The sequence below is a fragment of the Chelonoidis abingdonii genome, chromosome 16, assembly GCF_003597395.2.
Source record: "Chelonoidis abingdonii isolate Lonesome George chromosome 16, CheloAbing_2.0, whole genome shotgun sequence".
Taxonomy (NCBI): Eukaryota; Metazoa; Chordata; order Testudines; family Testudinidae; genus Chelonoidis; species Chelonoidis abingdonii.
Window position 1 is genome coordinate 8,013,093 of NC_133784.1, and position 15,842 is coordinate 8,028,934.

Genomic DNA, 15,842 nt, shown 5'->3' on the forward strand with positions numbered 1-15,842 from the left:
TGGTTGATTATAGATCCCTAATGTTATATTTTCTATTTAGAGCATGCATTTGTATCCATAGCGTTCTATGAACATGCGGATTTCGCTTAGGATTTTACTATTGACATACATTTTTTCCCACTATGTGCCCTCCTCTCTCTGACCTGTTCTTCCTTTCCGAATATTCTGCACCCCGAATGATTGTTCCATTGATTGCTCTCAGTCCACCAGATTTCTGTTATGCCTATTAATATAAAATATCTCTTTATCACAAGCCTCGTCACCATCTATTAATTATTATAGACTTTAGCATTTTGAAGTACAGACTTTAAACTTGTCCTGTTTAATTTGTCTGCCTTTCTGTGGCAGTTCTTTTTTATTGACTGCTATAATACATCATATTGGCCTTACATTATCCCTCTTCTCCGTCTCTGTTTCCTGATAACTGCGGGATTCTCTACTCAGACTCCCCCTAGAGATCTTCTGTGTCTATCCACATGCTACCTCTCAGCAGTCGGCTTTCCCCATTCTCCTGTTTAAACCTGTACTACAACTTTTTATATGTATTAGTGCCGCAGCCTGGTTCACTTTGGTTTATGGTGGAGCCATTCTCCGTGTACAGGCTCCCCCATCCCAACGTTTCCCAGTTCCTAATGAAGTAACCCTCACCTCTACACATCGTCTCATCCACGCTTGAGACTCTGAAGCCTGCTGCCTAGCTGCCTGCGCGTGGACTGGAGTATTTCTGAGATCCACATAGAGTCCTGAGATTTCAGTTCTTTCCTAGCAGCTTCAAATTTGGTCCAGGCATTCTCCTACCTTTCCCTATGTTCTGGTCCTACCTGTACCCGACCCTGGCTCCCCAGCTACCACATAAGTCTGTCTAGATCCTCAAGAGATCCGCACCTTCGCACCGCGGCAATACCATCGTTTCTCCGATCATCACAAAACCCAGTATTCTAGTTTCTATGATCGAATCTCCTTACTAAACCGCCTTTCCTCAGCACCTAGAGTTCTCCCCCGAGAGTTCACCACGTGCAAAAGGCACCTCCGCAGCTCTGAAGGGGTCCCAACTATGGGAGCCTTCCCTTGCTCATACCCTGTGCTTGCTTCCCTGGGCCTTCTTCTCCTCAAACCGCACCAACTGTCTGAGCGGAGTGGTACATTTCTGCAGATGGCCCGGAAAGCCTTCTATGCAACATACTCTTGCCTGTCTTACTCTCAGTTGCCCCCTGGCCTCCACAGTCCGTTCGTGGTCTTCTGCGGGCCTTGAGCTCCTTGCACCGACTGCACCATACGCCCGCTACAAGGCAGGTAATCATACTGCTCCTCAGTGCAATAAGTAGATAGCCCCTCGCGTGCTGGCTTCTGCCTGCATTATCTCCAGTTAATGAAAGGGTGGGTTTAAGAAGGGGGTTTGGATATGGTTTGGGTATAGGTTTTAAGGGGACTCAGGGGAACAGGTAGGACCTACAAGGGCCCCTGCTCCTTCCCACTCCCGCTTTCCAACTCCCTTGCGAATCCCTGTTAGCAGCCCTGTTGCCAAGCTGTCCCTGGCTCGCTTGTCGCAGCTTTATAGAGCCCTGGCCTGAGCGTAATGCCTGCCCACTGTCTTAAGGCTCAGCCATTACCAAAGGCTCGAGCTTTTTGGAAATCTTTTCCTTTTGGAGTTCCCGCCCTTGAATCTCCAATTATGCCAGCCACGCACCGGTCCTTCAACAACACAACAAACGAAATGAGGTATACAGGTAGGACTAGTAGGAATCAACATAAGATCCTAGTTAAATGTGGATCCTCAATATCGAGAGTAGCTAGTGTTGTTGGATCTGTAAAAGCGCAAAGGTTCTGTGCACCTTATAGACTACATATTGGAGCTGAGCTTTCATGTGGTGATACCCACTATCTCATGATGTAGTGGAAAATTCCAGGGCGAGGATAATATCAAGCAAGTATCAGGCTAGAGATTACGATGGTTAGTTCAATTAGGGAGGCTGAGGCCTCTGAGGAGGTTGTGAAGGCTGGGACTATAGTAATGTTTAAAAGGGAAATGGATAAATTCATGGTGGCTAAGTCCATAAATGGCTATTAGCCAGGATGGGTAAGGAATGGTGTCCCTAGCCTCCGTTCATCAGAGGATGGAGATGGATGACAGGCGAGAGATCACTTGATCATTGCCCGTTAGCTTCACTCCCTCTGGGGCACCTGGCATTGGCCACTGTCAGTAGACAGATACTGGGCTAGATGACCTTTGGTCTGACCCAGTACGGCCGTTCTTATATTCTCATGTTCTTAACATCTTTCTTATCCTCTTTACTGGAATATAGTAATAAATTAATCCCTAGGAGCTGGGGGAATAATCTGTTCCCTTGTCAGTTTTCACCCAGCCCTTAGTTTAAAAAATCCTCTACAACTTCTTAAATTTTACATGTCAGCAGTCTGGTTCCATTTTGGTTTAAGTGGAACCCATCCTTCCAGTATAGGCTTCTCCTTCCCAAAAGGTTCCCCACTTCCTAATAAACCTAAAACCCTCCTCCCTACACCATAATTTCATCAACAGATTGAGACTCTGCAGTTCTGCCTCTCTGGTCCTGCATGTGAAACTGGAAGCATTTCAGAAAATGCTGCTGTGTAGGTCCTGGACTTTAATCTCTTACCTACCGACCTAAACTTGACCTCCAGGACCTCTCTTCTACCTTTCCCTATGTCCCTGGTACATACATATACCATGATCCTCAGCTCCTCCCTAGCACTGCACATAATCTGTCTAGATCCCTCATGATATAAAGAGGGTCTCCTCCTATCTAACTTCTCTTCCTACAACCCATATCTTCCCTACAGTTCTTTTCACTTTCCTTGGGCTTGGCTACACTCGAAACTTCAAAGCACTGCTGCGGGAGCACTGCCGCGGCAGCGCTTTGAAGTGTGAGTGTGGTCACAGCGCCAGCACTGGGAGAGAGCTCTCCCAGCACTGCACGTACTCCACCTCCCTATGGGGATTAGCTTGCAGTCCTGGGAGCCGTGCTCCCATCGGTGCGGCACTGTTTACACTGGTGCTTTACAGCGCTGTATCTTGCAGCGCTCAGGGGGGTGTTTTTTTCACACCCCTGAGTGAGAAAGTTGCAGCGCTGTAAAGCGCCAGTGTAGCCAAGGCCCTTATCTGAGGTCCATGAAACTGGATTATGCTGCTGAATGGGGTTTATGACTAGCTGTATGCATATTAAGGTGCAGGGGCAGTGGGACTCTGAAGTGGCTTCCAGGTGAAGGTGGTTGGGGCTCAGCGGAGGGGTCTGGGTGTGGGGGTCTTGGCAGGGGGCTCTGGTGCTGCAGGAGTGGGGCTTGGTGGGGTGGTGGTCTGAGTGCAGCTAGTTGGGGGTCAGTGGCATGGAGGTCTGGATGTGGGGGTTAAGGGTGGTGCAGAGGGGTGGGGCTCATCAGGGTGGGCATTTGAGTGCAGGAAACTCAGTAAGGGGTGGACTGGGTGTAGAGGGGCTCCAGATGCACAATTTGAGGTACAGTGGGTGGGGTTTGGGTATGGATGGCTAGAGGGATTCTGGTGTACAGGGTGAGGCTTGGCAGGTGTGTCTAGGTATGGGAGTCCAGATGCACAGAAGTTGGGTGGATGAGGGAGCAGCTTGCCGTACAGTGAACCCTTCCCCCCGCAGCTGAGGAGCAATGGGGCAGGAAGCAGGGGAAGATGCTGGGCTTCTGCGGCTGGGGGAGGTTTCTGGGGGTGGGTCTGACACAGCCCCAGCCACCCCTTGCAGAGGAAAAGGAAGTCCCAGACTCTCCTGCCTCCAGCCCAGCCGGGACTAGCAACAGTTCCCAGCTCAGGGTTGGAGCCACTGGCTGGGGTGTCCCCAGCCCTGCAGTGATTTACCTCTCCGCCAACTGCTCCGGGTGTCTGAAACTATGTACCTGTGCAGCTAGGGAAGGGTGCGTGACTGCCATTGCAGCTTCTCTTTGCTTCTCTGTCAGAAAGTCATTTTTCTTCGGGGAAGCAAAGAAATCTGTGAGGGACATGAATTCTGCACACACACAGTGGCATAGAACCCCACAGGAGTAATAAGTATGTGTACTATGGGCATATTGACCCAATGCTCAACAAAAGCAGAGTTAAAGTTGTATTTTCTAGTTTTCAGACGTCAGAGTTTTGCTAAACTTGATGTGCTGGAAGGGTATGAGATACCTCTGGGCAACCTTAGTTCTGCATTAACAAAGTGGTTTTTTTGTTTTCTTTTTTGTCAATAAATTACCTGGGGTGGGGGGTTGTTGTGGGTTTTTTTTTAACAGCAAGAAATTTTGTTGGTAAGAGTGGTTATTTAGGCATTTGTAGTTCTCACTTAGGTTTGCAGTTGATACAATGCTATGGCTAGGTAATAACAAAAAGACTTTTTCATCAGTGGATCTCAAAGATCTTTACATCATTATATGATTTTCAGATGGGAAATTGAGTCTCAGAGGAGTGAAGTGACTTGCCCAGGTTCACCCAGCAGGGCAGTGGCAGAGCTATTAATACTCCCAGTCCAATGGTCTCCCCACTAAGGTGCACAAGTGCTAGGTGATTCCTAATTGCCATCCCCAACCCCCAGTACTTTTTGTTATCATAGATGGGGATTATGATTATGTTTTGAGATGTTGGGAGCGTGTGGAGGGTCAGTGAGAGAAATCCCAGACATGGTCTATGTCCCCAAATCATAGCAGTTCTATTGCATGACACTTATAGTAACTAAGTGCATGAGAGAAAACTGGTGTGTCTCTTCTTCTCCAGTCCTCTCCCCCACCATTCCCAGTAACATTTTGGCTCGGGAAAGGTGAAACATACATTTCTGGCTCGCCCTCCTCTTCCTGTTCCATTAAGCCATTCATTGGTATTATAAAAGCCATTAGCATGTAAGAACTTGCTCTTGTGCTGTCTCCTGCCCTATGCTGCTGCATACTCATATCATAGGTGGTAGTTTACTGGAAGGTTGTACACCTCCTTGGTTATGTAGCCTGAACTGCACACTGATCTGGGCCCCTCACTTCCACTACTGGTCCCCAGCTGAGACTCCTACCTCTGCCTCAGCCAACTTCCTCAGGCCCCCCACCCCCTCATTTTGAAACCAGAACCCTCCCCTATACACTCTGGCCAGTCTCCCTCTCCCAGAGGAATGATGTGCACCGTAGCTATTTATTTCCTGGATTTCAGATGTTTAAACGTATTGGCTTAGGATGTCCCCATTCTTGTGCCTCCCAGATCCTGGCTGACATATGGGTCAAGGAGAGGGGTTCAAACAACCTGATAAGGGCAGGGTCTTGTAGATTTCAGGACATACAGGAGTCAGGGAGAGTCCCCAGGGGAAAGACTCCCCCAGATCTCAGCTCACACAGAAGGGGAGAATTCAGGGCTGACATACCTCTTCTAATCCTCCAAGTTCCTTGTCACCACTCCCATCTTCTCTCTTCTCTACTCTACACTCCCATGAGGCACAGCAGATTTCAAGACAATCCAAGAATGTGTGAAGCTTGTAGAGCACTTAGAAAAGTAGTCCTTTAAACAGAAAACTCTTCTAAATCTTAACTACAGCCGAGCTGGTACTTTGCTATAATATTGTATGAAATTTAATCATCAGCAACAATTTTGGTATCTCCAGATCCAGCACAGAATAATCCTGAAAGTATATGAGGCTGCAAGAGGTGTGAAGTGGCCCATTCATTTCTGAGATTGTCTTGGCTGAACAAGAACACCGCATGCAGATGAATATAGCCAGAAACAATAGTTCTGAGATGTCAACTGCTTCAGTCATCTCTGTGGATGTTCCCATCCCCATCTCCCCAGTGCTCAAGAAACCTGCGATGTGCAGCAAGCTTGCCTGTTGTCAACTTCTCAGTAGCAGTATACTCTTCATGCATGCTCCCAGCATGCCTGTTCTTAGCTTCCTACTCAGAGGGCAGGGCTTTGCCAGATGCTGGCTCCCATGAAAGGCAGGGAGTGGGGCTCTGACCTCCCAGAGGGACAAGGCACATCTAGAATGGCAAGGCCTCACCCAGACTCCAGCTTACATGAGGGGGCAGGAAGTGGGGGTTAAATCCACTTAGATAGGCAGAGACCCCTCAGACCCTGGCACAGGGAAGGCAGGGGGAAGGGCTTACCATGCCCCTCTGGGGGTCTCTTCCCCGTATCCTGACTCTCTGGGAGTGTGGGCTCAGCCCTCTCAAAAGAGGCAGCCCCCCACAAGATTCTGACACATACTTGGGAGGGGAAAATATGAGGGTAACAAGTGCCTCTGCCTGCAGAGTGTAATCACTGAGTTCGTGGGTGATGGGTGTGCAGTTGAATGGACACAACTCTTTTCTGCTAATAACGTTATGATTTTCTTGCTCCTCCGAAGGCCTAGTATGTGACAAGCACAGTGGGGATAACTCTCAAGTGATTGAGACCCCAGAGTGATGATCTCAGCCATGGCTTGAGCCCTATCTTTGAATAACAATACATTGATTAAAATTAACGAACCTTCAGGAAACTTTTTTCCCTGCAGGAGACAGTATTCTGGGAACCCTTGGTCAAATGATCACCAATTAATTTGAGTCACTAACTCTACCCCTGTACCCCCAAATGAGGCACACCAAATTTCAAGGCAATCCAAGTAACCATACAGGTTTTAGAATACTTCAAAGAGTCAAGCTTTAAACAGAAAGCTGGTCTAAACCTTAACTCTAGCAGACCTGATGGTTTGCTATAATTCCTTCCTGCATTGATGGTGTTCAGCCCCTTGCACTTGGTGTGGGTGTTCCATGAACACTTTGTAAATTCTCCAAATTTCCTTTTCAGGCTGGTGATCCAATCCAGACCTACTTTGCTGCATCATCTGTACTGAGCACACTAAGACAGCCAGTGGGAATGAGTGCCAATGGATTTTGTATTGATGGGAATCCTGCTGGTGAGTGTAGAGATGGTAGCAGTTCCAGCTTTATTGAGGATGACATTTCCTACTGCTATTTTTTCATGTCTCTTGTTCCCTTTTCTCAGGTTTCCTGGAGAGTAAAAGCACAAGCTGTACTCGGACCTTCACCAACCTGAGCAGCAGCTGCACCACTGATCCTACCCTGGACGCAGCCTCATATTACCGTGACTTCACTATACTAAAGGTGCATATCGTCTTCCCCACCCTCAGCAGCTTCTTGTACTGTGATTTGACATCCTATTCTCCTGACTTCAGCACTGTTTTGCCACTGCCTTTTCAGCTAATTTAGCTACTAATAAAGTAGAGCTCACTTGTGTACATTTCTCAGGGGCTCCCAATCACCTTGGCCTGTCTTTCAGTACAGAAACTGATTTTAATGAAGGATTGCTTAATGAAGGATTCATTCCATTCTACATTCCTACAGTACTCCTGGATCAAGAGCATCCTGTCTTGGTGACTTGCTGCTATTTAATGAATCATTAATGTAGTCCTCATCATTAAAAAAGGGAAGAAGGAGGATCCAGGGAACTACAGGCCGGTCAGCCTCACCTCAGTCCTGAAAAAGATCATGGAGCAGTCCTCCGGAATCAATTCTGAAGCACTTAAGAGGAAAGGGAAAGTGGATCAAGCAGCGGTCAGCATGGGATTCACCAGGGCAACTCAAGGCCTGACTAACCTAATTGCCCTCTATGAGGCGATAACTGGTCTAGTTGGATGAGGGAAAGCAGTGTGATGGTGTTATTCTTGACTTTAGCAAAGCTTTTGATAGAGTCTCCAACAGTATCTTGCCAGCAAGTTAAAGAAGTATGGGCTGGGATGAATTGGTAATATAACGGTGGATAGAAATCTACTCATCCTCCAGTTTAGTGTCTATCTGCAAACTTGCTGAGCGGTGCAGTCCAATGCGCATCCTTCAATCGTTAATTGAAGATATTGAATAAAACCGGCCCAGGACCGACACCTTGGGCTCCCACTTGATAACTGGTGCAACTACAGCATGGAGCCCATTGATCACACCATTGAGCCAACGGATCTAGTCAGACTTTCTATCCACTTAATAGTCCAGATTCATCAGGCCTTCTTTAACTTACGTCAAGAATAACTATGGGAGACTGTATCAAAAACTTTGCGCTAAAGTCAAGCAAATAACATGTCACTGCTTTTCCCTCTGCCACAGACCCAGCTTATCTGTCGTGAAGGCACATTAGGTTAGTCAGCATGACTGCCCCTTGTGAATCCATGCTGACTGTTTCTGATCACTTTCCTCTCCTCTAAGTGCTTCAAAATTGATTCCTTGTGGACCAGCTCCATGATTTTCCCAGGGACTGAGGTGAGGCTGACTGGCCTACAGTTCCCCAGATCCTCTTCCTTCCCTTTTTTAAAGATGGGCACTACATTAGTCTTTTTTCAGTCATCCGGGACCTCCCCCAATCACCATGAGTTTTCAGAGATAATGGCCAATGGCTCTGCAATTACATCCGGCAACTCCTTTAGCACCCTCGGATGCAGCGCATCTGGCCCCATGGACTTGTGCTCAGCCAGTTTTTCTAAATAGTCCCGAACCACTTGTTTCTCCACAGAGGGCTGGTCACCTGCTCCCCATACTGTGCTGCCCAGTGCAGCAATCTAGGAGCTGACCTTATTTGTGAAGACAGAGGCAAAATATCATTGAGTGCATTAGCTTTTTCAACATCCTCTGTCCCTAGGTTGCCTCCCTCATTCAGTAAGGGGCCCACACTTTCCTTGACTTTCTTCTTGTTGCTAACATAACTGAAGAAACCCTTCATGTTACTCTTAACATCTCTTGCTAGCTGCAACTCCAAATGTGATTTGGCCTTCCTGATTTCACTCCTGTATGCCTGAGCAATATTTTTATACTCCTCCCTGGTCATTTGTCCAATCTTCCACTTCTTGTAAGCTGCTTTTTTTGCGTTTAGATCAGCAAGGATTTCACTGTTAAGCCAAGCTGAGCGCCTGCCATATTTACTATTCTTTCTACACATCGGGATGTTTTTTTTCCTGCAACCTCAATAAGGATTCTTTAAAATACAGCTAGCTCTCCTGGACTCCTTTCCCCCTCAATACGTCTGTTAGTCTATAAGGTGCCACAGGACTCTTTGCTGCTTTTACAGATCCAGACTTACACGGCTACCCTTCTGAGACTTGACACCATGCAAGGCACTGCATTTAGCCGTATGGAGTGGAAATCCATCAACCTCATTTTCACAGGGGTGAGTGCAGGTTCTCCCACTTTTGTGCCTGCACCTTGTGTTTAGGCTGGTTTAATACAGAGTGTTCACTCCCTCTTTTGTTGAATCCCCCCAGTGTTTTTATTTACAGTGCCCGTGCACTGTCCAGATCCCCCAACAGTTAGTGCCCCACAGACCCTCCCCAGGGTCTCCTGGCCCTTGAGGCTTCCTTCTTGGCAAGGAAACAGAGATACTGCCCTCCTGTCTCCTCCCAGGCTAGCCTCTCCACTGAGGTTTGCCCAAGGCTTTTACAGCCTTCTCCTGCCTCAGCACAGCTGTCACTACTTAGCCCAGCAAGTTCATCTGAGCCAGCCCTCGTTAGGGCTTGCAGCTGGGCTCTTTGCTGAGTACCTGCATCCCTACCCCTGGTCTACCAGCCAGACAGCAGGCTGTAGCCAGCATTTTGCCAGGGCTTTAAAGGGGTTTTACCCCTGCGCTGCCACACTCATGAAGAAACTTGCTTGCTTGCATATATATACCTGCCTCTGGAAATTTCCACTACATGCGTCCGACAAAGTGGGTGTCCACCCACAAAAGCTCATGCTCCAATACATCTGTTAGTGTATAAGGTGCCATAGGACTCTTTGCTGCTTTTACAGATCCAGACTAACACGACTACCCCTCTGATACTTCCCCCTCATGTTATTCTCCCAGGGAATCCTGCCCATCCATTCCCTGAGGGAGTCAAAGTCTGCTTTTCTGAAGTCCAGGGTCTGTATTCTGCTGCTTTCCTTTCTTCCTTGTGTCAAGATCCTGAACTCGACCATCTCACGGTCACTGCCTCCCAGGTTCCCATCCACTTTTGCTTCCCCTACTAATTCTTCCTGGTTTCTGAGCAGCAGGTCTAGAAGAGTTCTGGTTAGTCCCTCCAGTACTTGCACCGGGAAATTGTCCCCTACACTTTCCAAAAGCTTCATGGATTGTCTGTGCATCACTGTATTGCTCTCCCAGCAGATATCAGGGTGATTAAAGTCTCCCATGAGAACCAGGGCCTGCAATCTAGTAACTTCTGCTAGTTGCCAGAAGAAAGCCTCATCCACCTCATCCCCCTGGGCTGGTGGTCTATAGCAGACTCTCACCACGACATCACCCTTGTTACTCACAGTTCTAAACTTAATCCAGAGACTCTCAGGTTTTTCTGTAGTTTCATACTGGAGCTTTGAGCAGTCATACTGCTCTCTTACATACAATGCAACTCCCCCACCTTTTCTGCCCTGTCTGTCCTTCCTCAACAGTTTATATGCATCCATGACAGTACTCCAGTCATGTGAATTACCCCACCAAGTCTCTGTTATTACAATCACATCATAGTTCCTTGACTGTGCCAGGACTTCCAGTTCTCCCTGCTTGTTTCCTAGGCTTCTTGCATTTGTGTATTTGCACTTAAGATAACTTGCTGATTGTCCTGCTTTCTCAGTCTGAGACAGGAGTCCTCTCCTCTTGCATTCTCCTGCTTGTGCTTCCTCCCGGTATCCCATTTCCCCACTTATGTCAGGGCTTGTGGTCTCCTTCCTAGCACTCCTCCTTCTTGGAACACCCATCCCATGGTCGAAGAATCCTGGCTAATAGCCATGGATGGACCTATGTTCCATGAATTTATCTAGTTCTTTTTTGAACCCTGTTATGGTCTTGGCCTTCACAACATCCTTTGGCAAGTAGTTCCACAGGTTGACTGTGCATTGTGTGAAGAAATAATTCCTTTTATTTGTTGTAAACCTGCTGCCTATTAATTTCATTTGGTGACCCCTAATTTTTGTCTTCTGAGAAGTAGTAAACAGCACTTCATCTACTTTCTCTACACCAGTCATGATTTTATAGACCTCAATCATATCTCCCCTTAGCCATCTTTTTTCCAAGCTGAGACGTTCCAGTCTTATTAAACTCTCCTAATATAGAAACCATTCCATACCCCTAATCATTTTTGTTGCCCTTTTCTCAACTTTTTCCAATTCCAATATATCTCTTTTGAGATGGGGCAACCATATCTGCACACAGTATTCAAGATGGATTTATAGAGAGGCAACATGATATTTTCTGTCCTATTATCTACCCCTTTCCTAATTATTCCCAGCATTCTGTTCGCTTTTTTGACTGCCATTGCACATTGGATAGTTCTCTGAAAACATCCACTCACAATGACTCTAAGATCTCTTTCTTGAGAGGTAACAGCTAATTTAGACCCCATCATTTTATCTGTATTTGTAGGGAATATGTTTTCCAATGTGCATTACTTTACATTTATCCACATTAAATTTCATTGGCCATTTTGTTGCCCAGTCACCCGGTTTTGAGAGATCCTTTTGTAGCTCTTTGCAGTTTGCGTGGGTCTTAACTATCTGCAGAGTTTGCCACCTCACTTTGTTTACCCCCTTTTCCAGATCCTTTATTAATTTGTTGAGTAGGACTGATCCCAGAACAGACCCCTGGGGCACACTACAATTTACCTCTTTCCATTCTGAAAACTGACCATTTATACCTACCCTTTGTTTCCTATCTTTTAACCAGTTATCAATCCATGACAGCACCTTCCCTCTTATCCCATAGCAGCTTACTTTGCTTGAGAGCCTTTGGTGGGGGACCTTGTCAAAGGCTTTCTGAAAATCTAAGTACTATATCGACTGGATCCCCTTGGTCCACGTGCATATTGACTCCCTCAAAGAATTCTAGTAGATTGGTGAAGCTTGATTTCCCATTACTAAAACCACGTTGACTCTTCCTCAACTAATTATGTTCAATCTATATTGTTCTTTATTATAGTTTCAACCAGTTTACCCGGTACTGAAGTCAGGCTTACAGGCTTGTAAATTCCAGGATCACCTCTGGACCCTTTTTAAAAATTGGCATCACATTAGCTATCCTCTAGTCATCTGGTACAGAAGCTGCAATTTCACATTTAAGTTCCTTCAGAACTCTTGAGTGAATACCATCTGGTCCTGGTGACTTATTGCTATTTAATTTATCAATTTGTTCCAAAACCTCCTCTAATGATACCTCAATCTGGGACAGTTCCTCAGATCTGTCATCTAAAAAGAATGTCTCAGGTTTGAGAATCTCCCTCACGTCCTCAGCCATGAAGACTGGTGCAAAGAATTAATTTAGTTTCTCCGCAATGGCCTTATTGTCCTTGAGTGCTCCTTTAGCACCTCGATTGTCCAGTGGCCCCACTGCTTGTTGCAGGCATCCTGCTTCTGATGTACTTGAAAAAAAATTGCTATTACGTTTTGAGTCTTTGGCTAACTGTTTATGTTCTGTTTTTGACTATTTGCACTTCAAAAATTGCTCCTTTAGCCCTCCTAATTTCCATCTAATGCTTTATCTGCCACAGCATTTGCTCCTTTATTTTGACTTCCATTTTCTGAAGGATAACTCTTTGACTCAAATAACCTCTTGTACACCTCTACCCTGATATAATGCAACTCGATATAACACGAATTTGGATATAAAGCAGCACTTTGGGGGCGGGGGGGGGCTGCATCGTCCAGCAGATCAAAGCAAGTTCAATATAACGCAGTTTCACCTATAACACGGTAAGATTTTTTGGCTCTCAAGGACAGCGTTATATCGGGGTAGAGGTGTATTTTGTCATTTAACTATAGAGGTTTCTTTTTCCTTGCTTTTTTTGTTTTGTTTGGGGAATGCATGCAGTTTTTGAGATTATTATTATGACTTGCTCAAATAGACTCCATACCAACTCTGAGCATTATAATTTCTTTTGACTTAGTTACAATGAGGAAGCTAGACAAAGAAAACAAAAATGATCTAAAGTATAGGATCCAGTGACAGCACTTGTTGTGATTTCCCTCCCTCTCCCCTACCCCCGCTCTCCTGGAATGTTGAGATTAATTACATTGAATCTGGCTCAAGAGTAGTCCTTGAACTGCTTGTGTGTGTAGCAAGGTGATGACTCACCAGCATGGCACCTCCTGCCGGTTATCCTGAGAATTAGTTCGATTCCAGCCCAGAGTGCGCTCTGCTGGCCAGTGGCTCACCTGCTGCTGGCACCCGTGTCCCTCCCAGATCCCGGTGCCCTTTACCTTAGGGGGGCTGCCCTCAGCAGTAACCCACAATCTGGATCTCCCCTCCCAGGGGAACCCCCAACCCTCTATTCCCACCTTGCCTCAGTGGCTACTGCCAGTCATCATCTAGCCCTCCCGCTCACTGGGGCAGACTGCAGTCTGTAAACCACTCATCACTGGCAAGCGGGGTTTTGGACCTGCTGTCTTTCCCTGCAGCTGAGTACCTCTCTTTAGGCCTTGAACAAGGCCTGCAGCCTGGGGAGTTGCCAGGCTGGAACTCCCCAGCTCCTCTTGCCTTTCCCCAGCACCTCTCTACCTCTGGTACCCTGCTCCAAGGCAGCTAGATCCTTCTCTCTCCACCGCTAGAGAGAGGCTGACACAGCTCCTCCCTGAGCCCTTGTAACAGGGCCAGGTGTGGCCTGATTGGGGCATGGCCCCAACTGTGGCTGCTTCCCAAATCAGCCTAGCCTTTTCTCTAGGAATAGGGTAACTCCTTGCTACACACACCCCTCCTCAAAATCTCCACCCTTGGGGGTAGGGGGACTCTTGGCCTGGGCTCCCCGAAGATGGCCCTCCAGGGCTGCCACTCCAGGCCCACATGCATCCTCTCTGAAGACGCCCAGCTTCTGACCATCTCCCACGTGTGGGCTTCCACCTTCCAACTGGCCTGTTCCTTGCCTTGAGCTGCGCCCTCAGGTCTGTATCTCCCGGACCCTCCACCCTCAGAGTCTGGGTTCATTTGGTGTCCTGTACCACGAACACCTGGGTCCCGTACCACGAACACCCGGGTCCCAGCCTCTTGCAGGGCTCACTTTGTCTGGGTTTCCTCACTGGCAACTGGCTCGGTGACGGTCTGGGTCCCAACCGTCTCCATCGCTGCCTTTCCCACCTCTCGTGGGTGGCCCAATGGCCAGTCAGCCATTATCTCTGTCTCCTCCACCCTGTCCTTGAGGGGGCAGTGTCTCTCAACGTGGCCCAGTTTCTGGCAGCCCCAGCAGGCTCCCCGCCTCGGGCCTTTTCCCCTCCTTTCTGGGCCTAGCCCTCCCTGGGCTTCCCTGAGTCATGTTTCCTGGGCCTGGGCAATCCCTCAAGAGGTGCCCTCACTGCCCATAGGCCCAACATGTCCACAGCCGCCTGGATTCCCTCAGCTAGCGGACTCTTATAGGGACTTGTCCCTGTCCCTACGTGGGATGAGGCACCCTGCCCCCAGCCCAATAGGGACAATTTCTTTTTAAATGTCTATGCTGTGTACAGGCATAACACGCCCTACATTCCCTGCCTGGCCTCCGGGTCCTGGTGCTGGGATTTCCATCCCGCTCTCTCTGGTGGAGCTTTACCAGGGCCTGCTGCTCCTCCACCAGCTGACCCAATTGTTCACTGCACCTCCCAGAGTCTCTGGGGGTCATCAGCCCCCTTTCACCAGGGCACTGACGCCTGTCCCCAACCAGGGGTGGCACCTTGGGCCTCCACAAAGAAAACTCCAGTATAGCCAGGATCCATCATCCCCTTTTTCCTGATCTCCAGGCAATAGTCCCACAGTTCTTGCCCTGCCCCTTGTATCAGGAGTGGACCGTACATGCCCACATTCTGCACCACGTGTAGCGAGGTGACAACTCACCGGCGCTGCACCTCCTGCTGGTTATCCTGGGAATTAGCTCAATTCCAGCCCAGAGCGCCCTCTGCTGGCCAGTGGCTCACCTGCTGCTGGCCCCCCCGTATCCCTTCCAGACCCCAGTGCCCTTTACCTTGGGGGGGGCTGCCCCCAGAAGTAACCCACAATCTGGGTCTCCCCTTCCAGGGGAACCCCCAACTCTCTATCCCCACCTTGTTTCAGTGGCTACTGCCAGTCATCATCTAGCCCTCCCGCTCACTGGGGCAGACTGCAGTCTGTAAACCACTCATCACTGGCAAGTGGGGTTTTGCATCTGCTGCCTTTCCCTGCAGCCCAGTACCTCTCTTTAGGCCTTGAACAAGGCCTGCAGAGTTGCCAGGCTGGAGCTCCCCAGCACCTCTCTACCTCTGGTATCCTGCTCCGAGGCAGCTAGATCCTTCTCTCTCCACCACTAGAGAGAGACTGACCCAGCTCCTCCCTGAGCCCTTATAACAGGGCCAGGTGTGGCCTGACTGGGGCATGGCCCCAGCTGTGGCTGCTTCCCCAATCAGCCTAGCCTTTTCTCTAGGAGAAGGGTAACTGACCTGCTACAGTGTGATTGTTAGCCCTGGAACCCAATAGGTACAGTGTGATTGTTAGTCCCAGATCAAACATAGCCTCTCCTGGTGCTCTAGAAAGTAATCAGTTAAGGTGTCAAGAGACTGTTTCTCTAAACCTTGTCCTACTGCAATACTTATAAATTCATAGATTCTAGGACTGGAAGGGACCTCGAGAGGTCATCGAGTCCAGTCCCCTGCCCTCATGGCAGGACCATATACTATCTAGACCATCTCTGATAGACAATTATCTAACCTACTCTTAAATATCTCCAGAGATGGAGATTCCACAACCTCCCTAGGCAATTTATTCCAGTGTTTAACCACCCTGACAGTTAGGAACTTTTTCCTAATGTTCAACCTAAACCTCTCTTGCTGCAGTTTAAGCCCATTGCTTGTTGTTCTATCTTTAGAGGCTAAGGTGAACAAGTTTTCTCCCTCCTCCT

General features: G+C 48.1%; 1 protein-coding gene across 4 annotated transcripts in view; it reads left to right on the plus strand.

Annotated features, from left to right (window-relative positions):
- TCTN3 (tectonic family member 3) overlaps nt 1-15,842 on the plus strand; it is an 82,388-nt gene that overhangs the window by 22,831 nt on the left and 43,715 nt on the right. For all 4 annotated transcript variants that reach the window (XM_075073003.1, XM_075073005.1, XM_075073006.1 and 1 more), the window contains exons 5-6: nt 6,791-6,899; nt 6,989-7,107. In XM_075073003.1, coding sequence (XP_074929104.1) covers nt 6,791-6,899; nt 6,989-7,107 — 228 coding nt within the window. The remainder of the gene's footprint in view (nt 1-6,790; nt 6,900-6,988; nt 7,108-15,842) is intronic.